Source organism: Hemibagrus wyckioides, linkage group LG29 (genome assembly GCF_019097595.1).
Source record: "Hemibagrus wyckioides isolate EC202008001 linkage group LG29, SWU_Hwy_1.0, whole genome shotgun sequence".
NCBI classification, from domain to species: domain Eukaryota; kingdom Metazoa; phylum Chordata; class Actinopteri; order Siluriformes; family Bagridae; genus Hemibagrus; species Hemibagrus wyckioides.
Genome location: NC_080738.1, coordinates 11,072,551 through 11,087,899, shown reverse-complemented (window position 1 = coordinate 11,087,899; position 15,349 = coordinate 11,072,551). Strand labels below are relative to the sequence as shown.

At 39.3% G+C, this 15,349-nt stretch overlaps 1 protein-coding gene across 3 annotated transcripts; it reads right to left on the bottom strand.

Moving 5' to 3' along the window:
• Window positions 1-2,502: 2,502 nt before the first annotated feature.
• On the bottom strand, window positions 2,503-15,338 carry cutc (cutC copper transporter homolog (E. coli)). 3 transcript variants are annotated; one of them, XM_058384352.1, is made up of 9 exons: window positions 15,222-15,338; window positions 14,528-14,598; window positions 14,357-14,416; window positions 11,763-11,972; window positions 10,910-10,945; window positions 10,673-10,806; window positions 4,129-4,156; window positions 3,250-3,355; window positions 2,503-3,166 (listed from the first exon to the last, which is right to left on the bottom strand). In XM_058384352.1, the coding sequence occupies exons 2-9, from the start codon at window positions 14,595-14,597 to the stop codon at window positions 3,055-3,057; spliced, it is 756 nt and encodes a 251-aa protein (XP_058240335.1). In that variant the 5' UTR covers window position 14,598; window positions 15,222-15,338; the 3' UTR covers window positions 2,503-3,054. The 3 variants fall into 3 exon arrangements, with proteins under 3 accessions (XP_058240335.1, XP_058240336.1, XP_058240334.1); XM_058384353.1 differs by having other exon boundaries at window positions 15,192-15,308; XM_058384351.1 differs by lacking the exon at window positions 15,222-15,338 and adding an exon at window positions 15,062-15,193.
• Window positions 15,339-15,349: the final 11 nt, after the last annotated feature.

Sequence of the window (15,349 nt, the reverse complement as noted above, 5' to 3'; positions counted from 1 at the left end):
TATATATATATATATATATATATATATATATATATATATTATATACAAATATCCACATATTATTGTGAATAAAAGTGTGCATTTAGTGAAATATATGCAATGTGTTATATGCAAAAAAAAAGGGTATTCGGTGTTGTGGAGAAAAGTCAAGAAAAGTCCAAGCTCTACTCTTACATGTAGGTCTTCAGTAATTGGAAGCACTTTCCTGACCACAACAGAGAGAATTGACTCCATTGTTCGTAGGTCCTTCACTATCTTCCCACATACTTCTCCATCCGTTCAATCTCAATGAAATGCTACTTATCACATTTAAGAGAAAAATGATTTAAGTGTTGCTAGAAGCTGTTTCATTGATTTCTTCTTGGTTTAATGCTTCGTGGAATTATTACTGCACCAAAAAATAGCAACTGGGACAAGTGTTAATATCATAAGCAGTTTTTTAGAAATAATGAAGGCTCACTGGGGCAGAAATAATGCTGAATCATACCTGGGGGTCAAGTAGAGGACAGAACAGTTAATGACAGGGTTGCCAGGGTCACATTTTAAACCAATTTGGGTCTCTCTCTTTCTCTCTCTGCGAAAGCAATAGCAAATGCATGTACCTCACATGTCAAGAGATTTTTATGGTAATTAAGAAATGTAATATTATGAGACATTATGAAAGAGATCATAAGCTATGCATCTATCTATCTATCTATCTATCTATCTATCTATCTATCTATCTATCTATCTATCTATCTATAATCTTATACAATATAAATGCAGTATCTTCAACCAAGTTTAAGGTTAAACTATCAGAGAATTGAATTTTATATTAAACTGATTAAACATGTCCCATAAGTTCATATCCATTCTGCTGGCAGAACAGAACACCAGTATACTGGTACCAAGGTTTACATCTAAATCCAAATATGGGAAATGATTAGTGATAAGAATCATGCCATTAAAAAAACTAATTTGTTGTATACCTTGTCGCATTTACATTACAGCAGAGTGAAAGTTTTTTCTTCACAAATCAGCCATGATACAGCACTCCTGGGGGGGAAAGGGTTAAGGACTGTACTCAGGGGCCCAACAGTGGCAGATTGGCAGTGCTGTGGCTTGAACCCTGAGCCTCTGATTAACAGGAGCCATAACCACTTGAGCTACCACCACCCCACTAGTGCTCCAAATCAATTTTCTTGCCGTTAAACTGAAACTCTGGAGGGAGATTTGGTGTTTGTGTATAAAATTCAGCAGTGTATGTCTGCATCATATAGGGGGCAGCGGTGGTCGGGGTTCAAGCCCCAGCACTGCCGAGCTGCCACTGTTGGGCAACTGAGCAAGCTCCTTAACCCTCTCTGCACCAGGGGTGCTGCATTATAGCTGCCCCTGCACTCTGACCCCAACTTCCTCAGCTGGGATATGCGAAGAAAAGAATTCCACTGTGCTGTAGTGTATATGTGGCGATAATAATAAAGGCTTCTAAAAGCTTCATAACATACGAGATGAACGATAAGCGGTGTGAGCTCTACACTGCTTTACACCCACTGATTGATGCAGTTTTCACTCCTAAGCCTACAGAATTCGTTTCAAAGTCAAAGTCAAAGTCAAAGAAGCTTTATTGTCACTTCAACCATATATAGCTGATGCAGTACACAGTGAAGTGAAACAACGTTCTTCCTAGACCAGAGGTGCTACACATAACACAGACAAAGTACACTGACGCAGACAAACATAGAGCTAAACAGTCTTTAGGAACTAGTCATACAACAGAAGTGCAGAGGAAGACAAGACAAGACAGGACAGTGCAGACAAACAACATATAGGCCGACTTTGTGCAATGATCAAGATAATGTTGGTCAATGAAAGAACAGTGTATACAGTGATTGCAGTTATTAAAGTGACACATGTAAACAGGATTAATATAAATATATATAAATAAATGTAAAGTGACATGTGCGTGCAAACAGGACAATTTAGTGTGTGTGTGTGTGTGTCTATGTCCAGCACAGTTCAGTTCTTTTTTTTGTGCGTGTGTGTTATGTATTGTGTGTGTGTCCGTGTCCAGCACAGTTCATTTCTCCTTTGAGATCATTTGCATAAAGTGAAACTGGACATGCCCACAACGGTTTCTGATGTTAAAATACACATCTATAAATAATATATATAAACACACATCCTTAAGTACAGTGTGTTTACTAGGTATAAGATTACCATCAGCACATGTGTAGGTGTTAGCATCATGTCACTTGTTAAGCATTTCTCTGAGGTCATGTGATGGCCAGAAATACACCGAGCTACAAAGAACGATACCATCATGTTCTTATATACAGTATATTACCCTGAGAAGAGTACAACCCTTAATTAAAAATAAACAAAGGATCACTTCACTTCAACGTTATATCAAATTAAACCTGGACCTATGGGTATAAGTGTTTCCAGTTGTCATAAGACATTACGGTGCCATTGCCATTAGGAAAACATGAATCCATTTAAATAAACTTCACACCAAAAGTTGGCTGTAGAAAACAATTATTTATTCATCAAATCAAGTTCTCATCTCTGTGTGAGTAATCTGTGGTTAAAGCACAAAACTGGACAAGGCATTGCTTAATTATCGCAATAATTGAGATCTTTAATCTGTGAGACGGAATAAAGTGAGAGGTGACATTTACAGAGATGGCTAAATTGAATTGAAAAAATCTTTCAATTCTGGATCATAACAGCAACTAATCAACAACAGCGAGCAGCCGCATGCTGATAGTGCGACTAAACAAGCAAATCTGATCAATGAGCTTCAGTCGGGCAAGAATGACAAATGCCACTGGCAGCACTCAAGCCTGCTGTTTCAAAAAAGTCGAATAGAGAAAAAAAGAAAGGCTTGTTTACTGTATTCTGTGGCTCAGTAATGGCTGATTTGGAGAAAACTGAGACATAAAACTCAGCTTACTGATAACTTACTGATAAAAAAGCTCTCTCTTTAAGAAATCCAAACAGTACGATAGACATGGACTCGCTCCGATTCAAGGAGAACCTGCTCCTTAAATAGAGTTCAGCCCCTTCAGAGTGGCCCTAAAGAGTGTTCTTGGCGATAGCGTTGAGAGTGCGCACTTTGCTCACGTCGGACACCTTCAGTGAATACTCGGGTGCTGTGAGGGAGGCTCCCATACTCACGCTGGAGTTCCTGTTGGAGAAGAAGGAAGGAGATGTGAGAAAACATGGTGAGACATGCCATGTACAAGGAGTTTGATAAGAAAAAAATCTTGCCTGAATTTCATAGCTGAGTCTTTAGTGGAGCGTGCTGAGCAGTGGAACTCCTGAGCGCTGGAGCCTTCCAGGATCCTCTGTAGGTTTCGTTCAGTGATGCCTCCACCTGTATAAACAACATGGTTTGTTTTTTGTGTTTAAGGTACGATATTTCATCACCTTGTGTGACCATAAAAATAGTACGATTAGTCAAACAGTCAGAAAATGCATGCTTAATGGCCACTTTAACAAAACCCCCTGACCCCCCTGCTCATGCAATTATCCAATCAACTCAAGAGCTTCACATCAAAACACCAGAATGGGGAAGAAATGTGAGCACAGTGACCTTCAGTGTGTTAAGGATGTTGATTTTTCATCTGGGACAGGGAGGCTACAGTATCTCAAATAACCACAACCAAAAAAGCGTCTGAAACTACAAAAGACTTTTGAGATGAAGAGACAAGATCACACCATGATCCAGTCCCATCAGTAAATAAAAGGAAATAGAGGAAAAAAATAATAATACAGGAAAACTCTTGGTCTTTCCCCAGTTTTGATTCAAATACTGTCCGAAATCTCTGACCTGTGTGAACTGAAACCTGTACATATCTACTGTTTACATGTTTCTCATGTGCTACAGCAGCTAGTATCTTTCAGTAATAATGCACATCTCCTCTTAATTGGTTGTTCTGAAGGAATCTGTTAACCAAGCATCAAAATAATTCAATTTACTTTGATTACGGTGCTTCAGGGTCTTCCAGAACTGCTGATTCTGAGTTGGACACCCTGTCCCGGTGTATATAATTACATGGATGGAAATGAAATGAACTTGAAGTCCATGTTTATTCATGTCACAACAAGGGTGCGATACACTATTAAAGCAAATGTCACAGTTCTTACCTGGCATTATAATTATTCGGCCTTTTGCCTATAAGGAAAAAGAGATAGGAGACAGCACACATTATTTTTTATTATTATTATTATTATTATTATTATTATTATTATCATATGCAGATTCATGTGGGCAGAAAGAAATAAAACACTTGAACAGGTTCACTTGTATAGCAAAATAATCCTAGTTCTTGTTATTACTTATGCTAAAGCAGCTTTATATAATAATTCCTGTCATAACATCCTCTTTAAAAAAAAACAATGCAGGAGAGAAACAGGAACATTTAACATCCTCTGTCCTGAAGACAGACCATCACCATCATCACCACCACCACCATCATCATCATCATTATGAAGACTCTCAATCGTAAGCACTGACACTGGAAAGTCCTTTGTTTAACATACACCTATTTGCATAAAACTTCACCATATTACTGTTTTTACCATTATTATCACCACCTCCACCACAATCATCATAATCACCACCACCATCACCATCTCACCCATCACCACCACCACCACCATCACAATCATCATCACCATCATCATCACTGCCATCACAACCCCAATCATCATAATCACCACCACCACAACCATCATCATCATCATCATCACCACCACCACCACCATCACCATCATCATCGCCATCACAACCCCCATCATAATCACCACCACCACAACCATCATCATCATCATCATCACCACCACCACCATCATCGCCATCACAACCCCCATCATCATAATCACCACCACCACAACCATCATCATCATCATCATCACCACCACCATCACCATCATCGCCATCACAACCCCCATCATAATCACCACCACCACAACCATCATCATCATCATCACCACCACCACCACCACCATCATCGCCATCACAACCCCATCATCATAATCACCACCACAACCATCATCATCATCACCACCACAACCACCATCATCATCATCATCATCACTGCCATCACAACCCCCATCATCATAATCGCCATCACAACCCCCATCATCATAATCACCACCACCACAACCATCATCATCATCACCACCACCATCACCATCATCATCGCCATCACAACCCCCATCATAATCACCACCACCACAACCATCATCATCATCATCATCACCACCACCATCACCATCATCATCGCCATCACAACCCCCATCATAATCACCACCACCACAACCATCATCATCATCACCACCACCACCACCACCATCATCGCCATCACAACCCCCATCATCATAATCACCACCACCACAACCATCATCATCATCACCACCACAACCACCATCACAATCATCATCACTGCCATCACAACCCCCATCATCATAATCGCCATCACAACCCCCATCATCATAATCACCACCACCACAACCATCATCATCATCATCATCACCACCACCACCATCACAACCCCCATCATCATAATCACCACCACCACAACCATCATCATCACCACCACCACCACAACCATCATCATCACCACCACCATCACAACCCCCATCATCATAATCACCACCACCACAACCATCATCATCACCACCACCACCACAACCATCATCATCACCACCACCACCATCACAACCATCATCATAATCACCACCATCATCATCACCACCAACATAATTATCATCACCACCACAACCATCATCATCACCACCACCACCACCATCACCATCAACACCACCATCATCCTCATCATCATCAACAACATCGAGCCTCCTGGTGGTCCAGTGGCAGAATCCTGTGCTCTCATTGCCATAGCCAACACTGTACACTAAGCACATCTCAACATGTGCATAGTCAGGTGTATAGTTTGTTTCCTGCTATGTTTGTCTCTCCATATAGTATCCAACACTCAGACTTAACACTCACTTAGACTGCTTCTATACAGCACTGTTCAAAAGTCTTAACCCATGTACCATTTTTGTGGTGCTTGGTTTTCTTGACATGTGACAATAGTGATGAAACCCTGAGTAACACACTGTGCTGAAATAGTTCAACCTCATGTGGGATGAAAGAGATGCCAATCAAATGCCACAGTCACAGTGATGTCAACCTAGTACTGTACAGGAGAAAAAATGACGAGTTAGACAGCGCTCAATACATTCATCAAAACGCTCACTGAGGGTGAATCAAGCGCTATTAAAAACTGTGATCCCTGATCTTCTGAAAAATGCTGTAATGTATTAGAACCATTACCGTGCTTCTCTGTGAATTATCTTTGTGTTCTCGCTTCAGGGCGAGACGTTCGACAGCTTCGCAAGCGAATAACCTTCAGCTCTCGGGATGAACTGATCCATCCATGAGCCCTTTCCTGCGCTGTTGTTTTGCTGTTTTGTTATTTAAATCCAAGGACAAAGGGTCAATCGCATTTATACAGCATTTCTAATCCGTTTGAGCAACTTGAGCTCGCGGTACCTCAGATACATTCTACTGCACAGCCTGTGTATTTTCAGCAACACATTAATAAACTATTAATAACTTATTCAACCTACCTTTACTGACCAACAGTTAACTTTTTCTACAGCCTTGGCTTAAACATAACGCTAAGCGATCATACGGTTTATTATTACTTCTATCCTCACGAACAATCTGCTGGTTATCAGAATGTCAGTAATCAGGTAATGGGTTCGCTCTAAGGGTGTAGCGCCTCACAATCTGGATCTGTTTAGTGATCAAAGTATTCGTATCTTTATGTCGGTGTACAAACCCAAGGCTGCCCAAGTGATTACATAACAACACACGGCAATTTGCAGAACTTGTCTTTATACACTTGCAGGTTTGTACAGGAATCTAGAAGAACTGTAGGTTCAGTAAAGGTAGTGTTTAGCACTTGCATGCTTTTCCAAACAAAATAAAACAAAGAGTAGCGCACCTCCGATTTGCAGAAACATTAGCATGGTGTGTGACTTCTATACATCAGTTTTTACTGGACCCATTTTTTCTCACAATATTATTAGCACATTATTTTTGGTTAAATCTGCCCAAGATAATTCCCGAATTAATTTAGTTGGTACTAATTCGCAAAAATATAACCATATAAAAATATATAAACCAGTAGCCTAATTTAAACCACCGCAAACACAATGAGCAAGATCTTATTTGTTCATGTGAGCTTCATGCGCTAGCATATATAGCCAGAAGATAAAAACCTCTTGCTCTACTCATACATTCAGTGCACTATAACTACCACAAGACAAAAAAATAGGAGTTTCCACCTGTACTATTGAGTCCATGTTCAGCATTGAATGTCTTTGTCATGTCAGAATCCACAGTGGTGCTTAATGGCTCATATAAAAGTAGACAATCAGAGAATTTATAGTGTTTCATTAAAGCATTTTGAGTAGTTTGTTGTTATCTAGCTTACTAGGGGCAATAAATTCATTTTTGTTCACACAAATGTTTCCATTTTCTATTTCCACGTCTCAAGCTCTCGTTCATAAGCATTGAAAATTTGAGCCAGTAAAATTCTGTGTAAGATTATCCAACAGAGGGAAAAACGCTCATCTCACACTGAAAGCTAACAAAATCCTCATTCATTTTATATCCGATATAAATTTGCCTTCTTTCGTGTAATTACTGTCTCGTAATTACCACCAGGAAGCTCAAAAATGCATCATTTAAACGAACAGTGGCTTTCAGAGTAAAATCAATTAGGGTGAAAAACACCAGGATTTAAGTCTGTAACCTTCCCATTCATGTTGACACGTGGCATGAGACAGACGTTACGTTATGGTGGAGTGTTCGTTTCCATAGAAACGGGTCATTCGGTGGCTGAGGAGATAAACAGTTCCACGAAGGGAATATACATCCTCCGAGAATAACATAAATCTGATATGACGTGAGACTCACGTACAGGTTCTTCAGTTTATGTTACGTCAGTGATGGGCCATGCATTTCACACCTAGGCCTTCACTGGTGTCCTTCCTGAATTAATCCACCTCTATACCATCATTATGAGGCACGGCAATAGATACTAATCAACCGTTAAACCGCAAAGTAAAAAAGAAATTAGGCTACAGTATTTCACACCTCACAAGGAATAATCAATTTTATTACAGTCTGCCTTGAAAATGCATTTGTAAGGATGTCTGTAACCAAATCGATTTCTTCTCCTCTGTCAGCCATTGTGAGTTAAAATATATATATTTTATTTAGTTTGTGCGGTTCGCTGCCTCTGACTACTCCAATTATCCAATCAAAGGACGGGAAATTACTGACGTAATCGTATGCCTGCTAGATGGCCCCAGTGACACCAACTCGAAATCTGATTGGTTAATGGAACAATAAATAAACCACATATGGATCCCAATCAGCTAGTTCAGAAGCATGATGGCAGCATTATACTCAGGTTTAGCGTCTCTTCAGCTCGGGTCAAGAGAGAAGGTACACGAATAAATCCAAAGATCAATGCATGTTAGGAAGAAAACCTTCAAGTGTCACCTTCTGGCACAGGAATGAGCTAAGCACAGACGGAAAAGTTTGGAGCCCAGATCCAAATCCTATCAACAACCTGTGGAATGACTTGAAGAAGGCTGTGATATGAGATCTACCTGTGTGATAAATCTGGAGGATTTTCGCAAAGACGACTAGAATAAAACTGCCAATAAAGTTGTGTTATGTTAGTAAGACTCTCCCCCCAAAGAAAAGACGGAGTGCTGTATTACAAGCAAAAAGCTTTAACAAAGTATTAGTTACACGACCAGGTTTTTCTTCCCTAAAAGCTTTCTGTTTGTTTTTCATTTCTTTCATCTGTGTCACATTGAAGATGGAAAAAGATCTGACATTGATTTATCCTGGCTTCACTGTTTTACTTATTTATTTATTTATTTCACACCTCATAGATGGTGTTTTTTTTTTTTTTTTTTTTAATTTTATTTTTAGATCCACTGCATATAAAGAACTGAGGATGTTTTCACACCTATTACCACAGAGTTTAGAGCTGAAAACATACAAACTCCTTCATTCAATTGGAAGAAATATGATGACGCAAAGAAGTAAATCTTCAGCAAATGCATGCAAAAACCACCGAGCACTGAGAACACTGGGCCAATGCTATATAAATGAGAAGATAATTACAGTGCAATTTAAAGTTTTCTGGATTGCATAATGCGTTTAATTTGATCAGATCTTCATCCAAGTCCTGAAACTAGACAAATATAAAAAAAAATTATAGTTTTTACATTTATCTATTCAGCAAAACTTTGAGGCATGAGTCAATTTAAAAGAGTAATTAAAGTCAATCAAGGGGCTAGCATTCAGGCATACGTTTAGCAGGTCCTCTCATTTGTCAAGAACATAAACTTGGGTCTTTACTGTTAATGTCTGGTCTTCACCACACAGTTTTATGGAAGTTCGCCATGCTTCGATTAACGAGACTTCTGAAAACCTCAGAATAAGAGTTACTGTTGCTCACCAAGCTGGAAAAGGTAACAAATCCATTTCTACCAGTCCATTGTGAGGCAGATCACATACAAATGAAGGAAATTCACTTTAAAGGTACACTGAATAATATCACAGGAAGTCATAAAGAACCCTGGCAAGACCCCCAACCCTCCCCTCCTCTGACCGCAACCCTCTAAGGATGGGATATGCAAAGCAATGCAGTAATATATATAGTAACAAATAAAGACTTCCCTTAAGGTACTCTCCAAAATCAGACTAAATGAATATTCCATATAATCCAGAAACCTACTGGAAGAATGTTCTGTAAACAGACGTATCCAAAACTTTTTAACTGAAATAGTAAGCGTTACATTTGGCCAAAACCAAACACTGCATTCCAACATAGTTATCTCCTTCTAGCTGTGAAACATGGTGGTGGCAGCACCAAGGTTTGGGTTTGCATTGCTGCCTGGGGAACGAGGATGGTGTGTAATTATTTTATTGGTCCTGTGAATTCTGGCTATATGAGAATGTCAGGGTATCTATCTGGGAGGTGAAGCTTAACTCTAAGTTGGTTATAAAGCAAGACAATGACCAAAGGAAAAGTCTGAAAGAGAGGAGTAAAACAACAGAAATGTAAGATTAACACAGAATGTTGTTTAAAGAACAAAACAAAAAAAAAAGTCTACGCAAAGAAGCCTACCAACATCAAATCTGTAAGGAGGAACAGGCCAAAGTTCCTCCAACCATTATAGAGTTATCGAAAACGTTACTGCTTCTCAAGGTCACACCAGTGAATGACCTTTCATGTATCGAAGTGCTAATATCGTAGTAACAGTGTTTCTACAGTACTACGGCTCAGTTTGCAGTGATGGTTCACTTCAACAAAACATCATCATCCAGGCATGTACGGTCGAATGGTTTTCTTACTGCAATCACACGGCACGCGGAAATGGATTGAACACTTAGACCTCTCGAACCCGATGCTTTAGTGCGTACCTGAGCGTGAACTTATCAAGATTCCATTCAAGTTGACTAAACTGACTTCATTTATAGTTAAAGCTAAAGAAGCCCAACTCATAGAATTCAGGCAAAATCATAACAGGGTTTTTTTTTTTTTGTCAATCCTTTCGGTTTAAGGTGATGAAATATGCAGGAGACCTGTTCTACGAGGCGTTTGATGATGGGTAAACCCTCCAAAGCCGAGCTGTCACAGCCGCTCGTCAGAATCCTCTCGAATCCGAGGGAGACTACGGTTTCTAAGGCAACGGCTGGATCGTGGACCATATCGAATGCTGAAATGCACAGGAGGGGAAACTGTCTATCATAAACGAACAGCATCTCATTTACAAATAATTTCATTCCATAAAATTGTTCAGCAGAATGAGAGATATTTACCTCGGTGAAATGTAACTGGCAGTGGCCTACAAGTAGCTGAAAAGGAGATGAAACGTACACGGTAAATAACATGCTTTAGTATACTCGCGCATGATTACGGGATTAATTCAGATCAACAAAGATCTGTTTGCAGTAAACACACAAAGTTGTCTGTCTGAAATGTAGCATGTACAACAAAATACAACAAAGACAATTAGCATCATGTAGATACAAGGATATGAGTCATGCGTGGGCGATACATTCTTTCGTCTACAGCATCCCTGTCCTCACAGCGTATACCGGTCTGCTTCACTATCCACTGTGTTGTGAAGTACGTTTATTATTTAATGGGTTTGCTTGGATGTCCTTCCTTTTTATTTATGCTTTTGCAATGCCTATTTGACAGGTCAAGCAATTCCCTGTGCTATGCATTAATCTCCAAATTGCTTTTATACTTGTCCTTGTGTTTGCATTTAGAGAAGTAGAAATCATTTGAAACTCCTAACAAAATGTGGTGTGCTTGCTTAAGTTTTAGAAGAAAAAAAATTCTCATTACTTGCTCATCGTATATGTGCTGTTGAACTTAAAAAATTGGGAAACATTGCAATCTTGCAAGTAAATACGATAATAATAATAATAATAATAATAATAATAATAATAATGAGTTCATAACAATGATACAGTAATGATTACTTATGATTATTAATGAACACAAGTAGTAAAATAATCACTATTGTTGTTGGAGGTCAAAGTTACACACAGGTTCCATAACACGTCATACAAGATGCTAACTGGTTCTCTCACTACCTGTCGCAGCTAGCCACATTCGCATTTCGCGTTGATCCTCAGATCAGGACCGCAATGCGGAATTTACCCAGGAGCTCCATGCAGAGCTCGGCGTCGACTCGGCCGTCCTCGGTCAGCGCCCCCAGCACGAAACCGTCAGCCCTGTGTCTCTTCAGCAGCTCGATGTCCCTCCTCATCACCTCCACCTCCCGCTCGGAGTACAGGAAATCGCCACCTCGGGGTCGGATCATCACGTACACGGGGATCTGTACGTTCTCTTTGACCACCTGCAGCAGACCTGAGAAAGGAGAGTGTGAATGTAGTGAGAGCAGCGATGTGAGGGGTCCAAGCACTGTTCACAAATAGCAGTGATATTTAACACTAAAGATTCCAGAGATGAACATATAGTTTGAAGTGCTAAAATAAATCCACTAACCGATTAGCACAAGATACTGCACTAAATTTCATCTCATTCGGATTTATATGTCCTGTTACTATTATACAATTATAAAATTATACTATTATACCATATATACGCTGTCATATTACTTCTTAATAGGGATCTTTCACACCTGGAGAAGGCTGGGAGCACAGTGAGAGTCATGTTTTTTGACTTCTCTAGTGCTTTCAACACCATCCAACTTGTGCTTCTCAGGAATAAGCTGGAGTACATGGATGTGGACCATCGTCTGTCTACCTGGATACTGGATTACCTAACAAACCGACCACAGTACGTGAGGGCTCGTGAATGTGCGTCAGATATGGTTGTCTGCAACACGGGAGCCCCCCAGGGAACGGTCCTGGTCCCGTTCCTCTTCACTGTCTACACTGCAGACTTCATGTTCAGCTCAGCATCCTGTCACCTACAGAAGTTCTCTGCCGGCCTGATCTCAGATGATGATGACAGGGAGTACAGTGAACTGACCCAGTGAACTTTGTGGACTGGTACCAATGGAACTGCCTCCAGATAAATGAGGGAAAAAGAGTTGATGGTGGATTTCCGCAGGCACAAAGACCCTTCACTACCACCAGTGAACATTCAGGGAAAGGACACAGAGAGTGGATTCCTATAAATACCTGGGTGTTTATCTGAACAACAAACTGGACTGGACAGATAACATGGATGCAATCTACAAGAAAGCAGACTCTTTTTGCTGAGGTCTTTTGGAGTGCAGGGAACACTTGACTTTGTGGTGGCCTCAGCCATCTTCTATGGAGTGGTCTGCTGGTGCAGCAGCATCTCTACTGCACACAGGAAGAGACTGGACAAGCTAATCAGGAAAGCCAGCTCAGTTCTGGGGATGCCCCTGGAAACAATACAGGAGGTGGGAGAAAGGAGGATGGTAGCTATGCTATCATTTTGGCTACGACTCTCACCCCCTGTATGACACAGGTACATTTCTGAGCAGCTCCTTCAGTGACAGACTGTTACATCCTAAATGTCTGAAGGAGTGATACAGAAATCTTTTCTCCCTACTGCTGTTAGACTTTACAATCAGAACTGCTCTCAGTCAACCAGTCAGCATAATACACACTGTTCATACTGATTTTTATACTGTGTTCTAACTGTGAAATAACCTGTCATCATAATACACATATACATATATACGTCATAAAGTAATATAACAATGGCAATGGTGGAGAGATTAAATAAAATATAAATGAATTAAATATAAAATTAATAGTAAAATTAAAAATTAAAAAATAAGAAATATGACATATTACAGAAGAATTTTACACATTTAATAATAATAATAATAAAAAAGAATGTTAAGTATTTAATAATAATAATAATAATAATAATAATAATAATAATAATAATAATAATGCAATATCATAAAGTGATATCACAATGGCAAAGGTGAAGCGAGAGCTAGTTAAAAGTTTTTTTTTTACTAATGTTTAACTAACTTTTTTAAAGGGGGAAAAATAAGGACTTTTAAATAAATAAATAAATAAATAAATAAAAAATGACTATTCCAAGTACGAATTCATTCATTAATCACTCAGTAAATGTAAAAGTCTATATTTAAATACATATTTAAATTAAGAAACCCAACAGCCTAGTTTAAAGGAACGTCAAGTGGAGTATCAGTCAACTGAGGCTTAATTTCCAATGAGATGAATAAGATGCAAAAATTAACCAGCTGTAACACGCTCAACAAAATTCATCAACAGTCATCAGTTTAGATAAGTAACATATTATTTCTGACAGTAAATATTGTACCAGGGATGTGGGTGCTGATTATTTAGAGTCAATAAAAAAGGTCGGTCCTTACATATTTTAAGGATATTAACTCCAATAAGATAGCGAATGTGAATGAAAGATATAAGAAACTAACATGTACACGAAGGTAACGGTAACGTCTTTTTGAAATGTGTATACGTCACTTAAACGATCTAAATACCACGAGATATTAAGATAAGATGAAATTAAGCGTAGTCGACAGATATCAAAACGTGACATGAACCAATAAAAACACAACTTTAAATACATGTACAAGCACACACAAGGTTTGAGAGTGGATAAAGAAAAATAAAAGCAATCCCACTGACATTACTGGGGTAATTACATCATCATAACAAAAGCGTGCCGCAGGTAATTCTTGCTTTTAGCGCTAGGCTTTTGTCTCCTTTACTCATCTGTAAAGTTCATATTAAACACACAAAAGGTCTACTCACCAACACTGGGTGTGATGCCACCTTCAATTAGACTGGAGCAGAGCTCAATCCGGCCAGCACCTGCGTCCACAAGAGATTTTTATTTTTATTGCCAAGCATGATGGTAAAACTGCTGTGATGCCAACGTGATGCTGGCATTAAGTTAACAATTATTTTGATAGGCAATTGTACCTCCCCTTTCTGCGTTTATTGCAGACTCGACTGAATCCACACATACCTCCATCAGGAAGCCTTCAGCCATCCTGCAAAAGGAGAACAAAAACCAAAAGAAGTATTTTTTTAATTCCCTAATATAGGCATCAAATACAGGGCTTTTTTTAAACTAGAGATCAGCCATAACATTAAAACCATACCGATTATCAGTTACAATAACACATTGTTTTTAGTAATAAATAGTACAAAAATATGTAAGAGTATCAGCAATCAGCTGATTGACCTTTTTATTGATTTTTTTCCCCCCACTATTCACCTGTTGGGTCTTGCCTTAGGATCTGCACAGAATTAAAGCTATTTATATCAGATCGACGCTACGCCATGTGCGCATGCGCACTAGATTCACTCTACGACATGACATTTCGTAATAGTATCTAATTGGAAACAATTAAACACGAACTATGTATGCATTCACTTTCTTGCTCGTGTTGGACAATCGGTAACACGTACAGTATATGAACTACAAAACAAAAACAAAGCTGCTCTTTTTACCGTTCGCTGGCGAGTCTGTTAGCCAATAGGACATGCTCGATTGGGTGGAACGTTATTAACATTAAAATACAGACTTTGCAGTGTGCTTCAAACTGTTATAAAGTGGGAAAAAAAGCAGGATCTTGCTCACTTTGGTTTAATTTCGCTGTGTTTCGATTACCTTCTTACTGTTTTGGCTTCACATCAGCCGTCCAAGTGGTTTAACATACGACTCAAAGCAAGCTGGCTTGGTTAACGCCCAAATCGCTCAATGCTCCCTACAAGTGTGCACTATTCGCGGTATAAAAT

Coding starts and splice junctions, on each gene's coding strand:
- cutc (XM_058384351.1), bottom strand. CDS start 15,123: ATGTTAATAACGTTCCACCCAATCGAGCATGTCCTATTGGCTAACAGA. Junction 10,946..11,762: donor GCTCTGCATGGAGCTCCTGG/GTAAATTCCGCA, acceptor TCTCCTTTTCAG/CTACTTGTAGGCCACTGCCA. Junction 3,167..3,249: donor GACTCAGCTATGAAATTCAG/GCAAGATTTTTT, acceptor CTTCTCCAACAG/GAACTCCAGCGTGAGTATGG.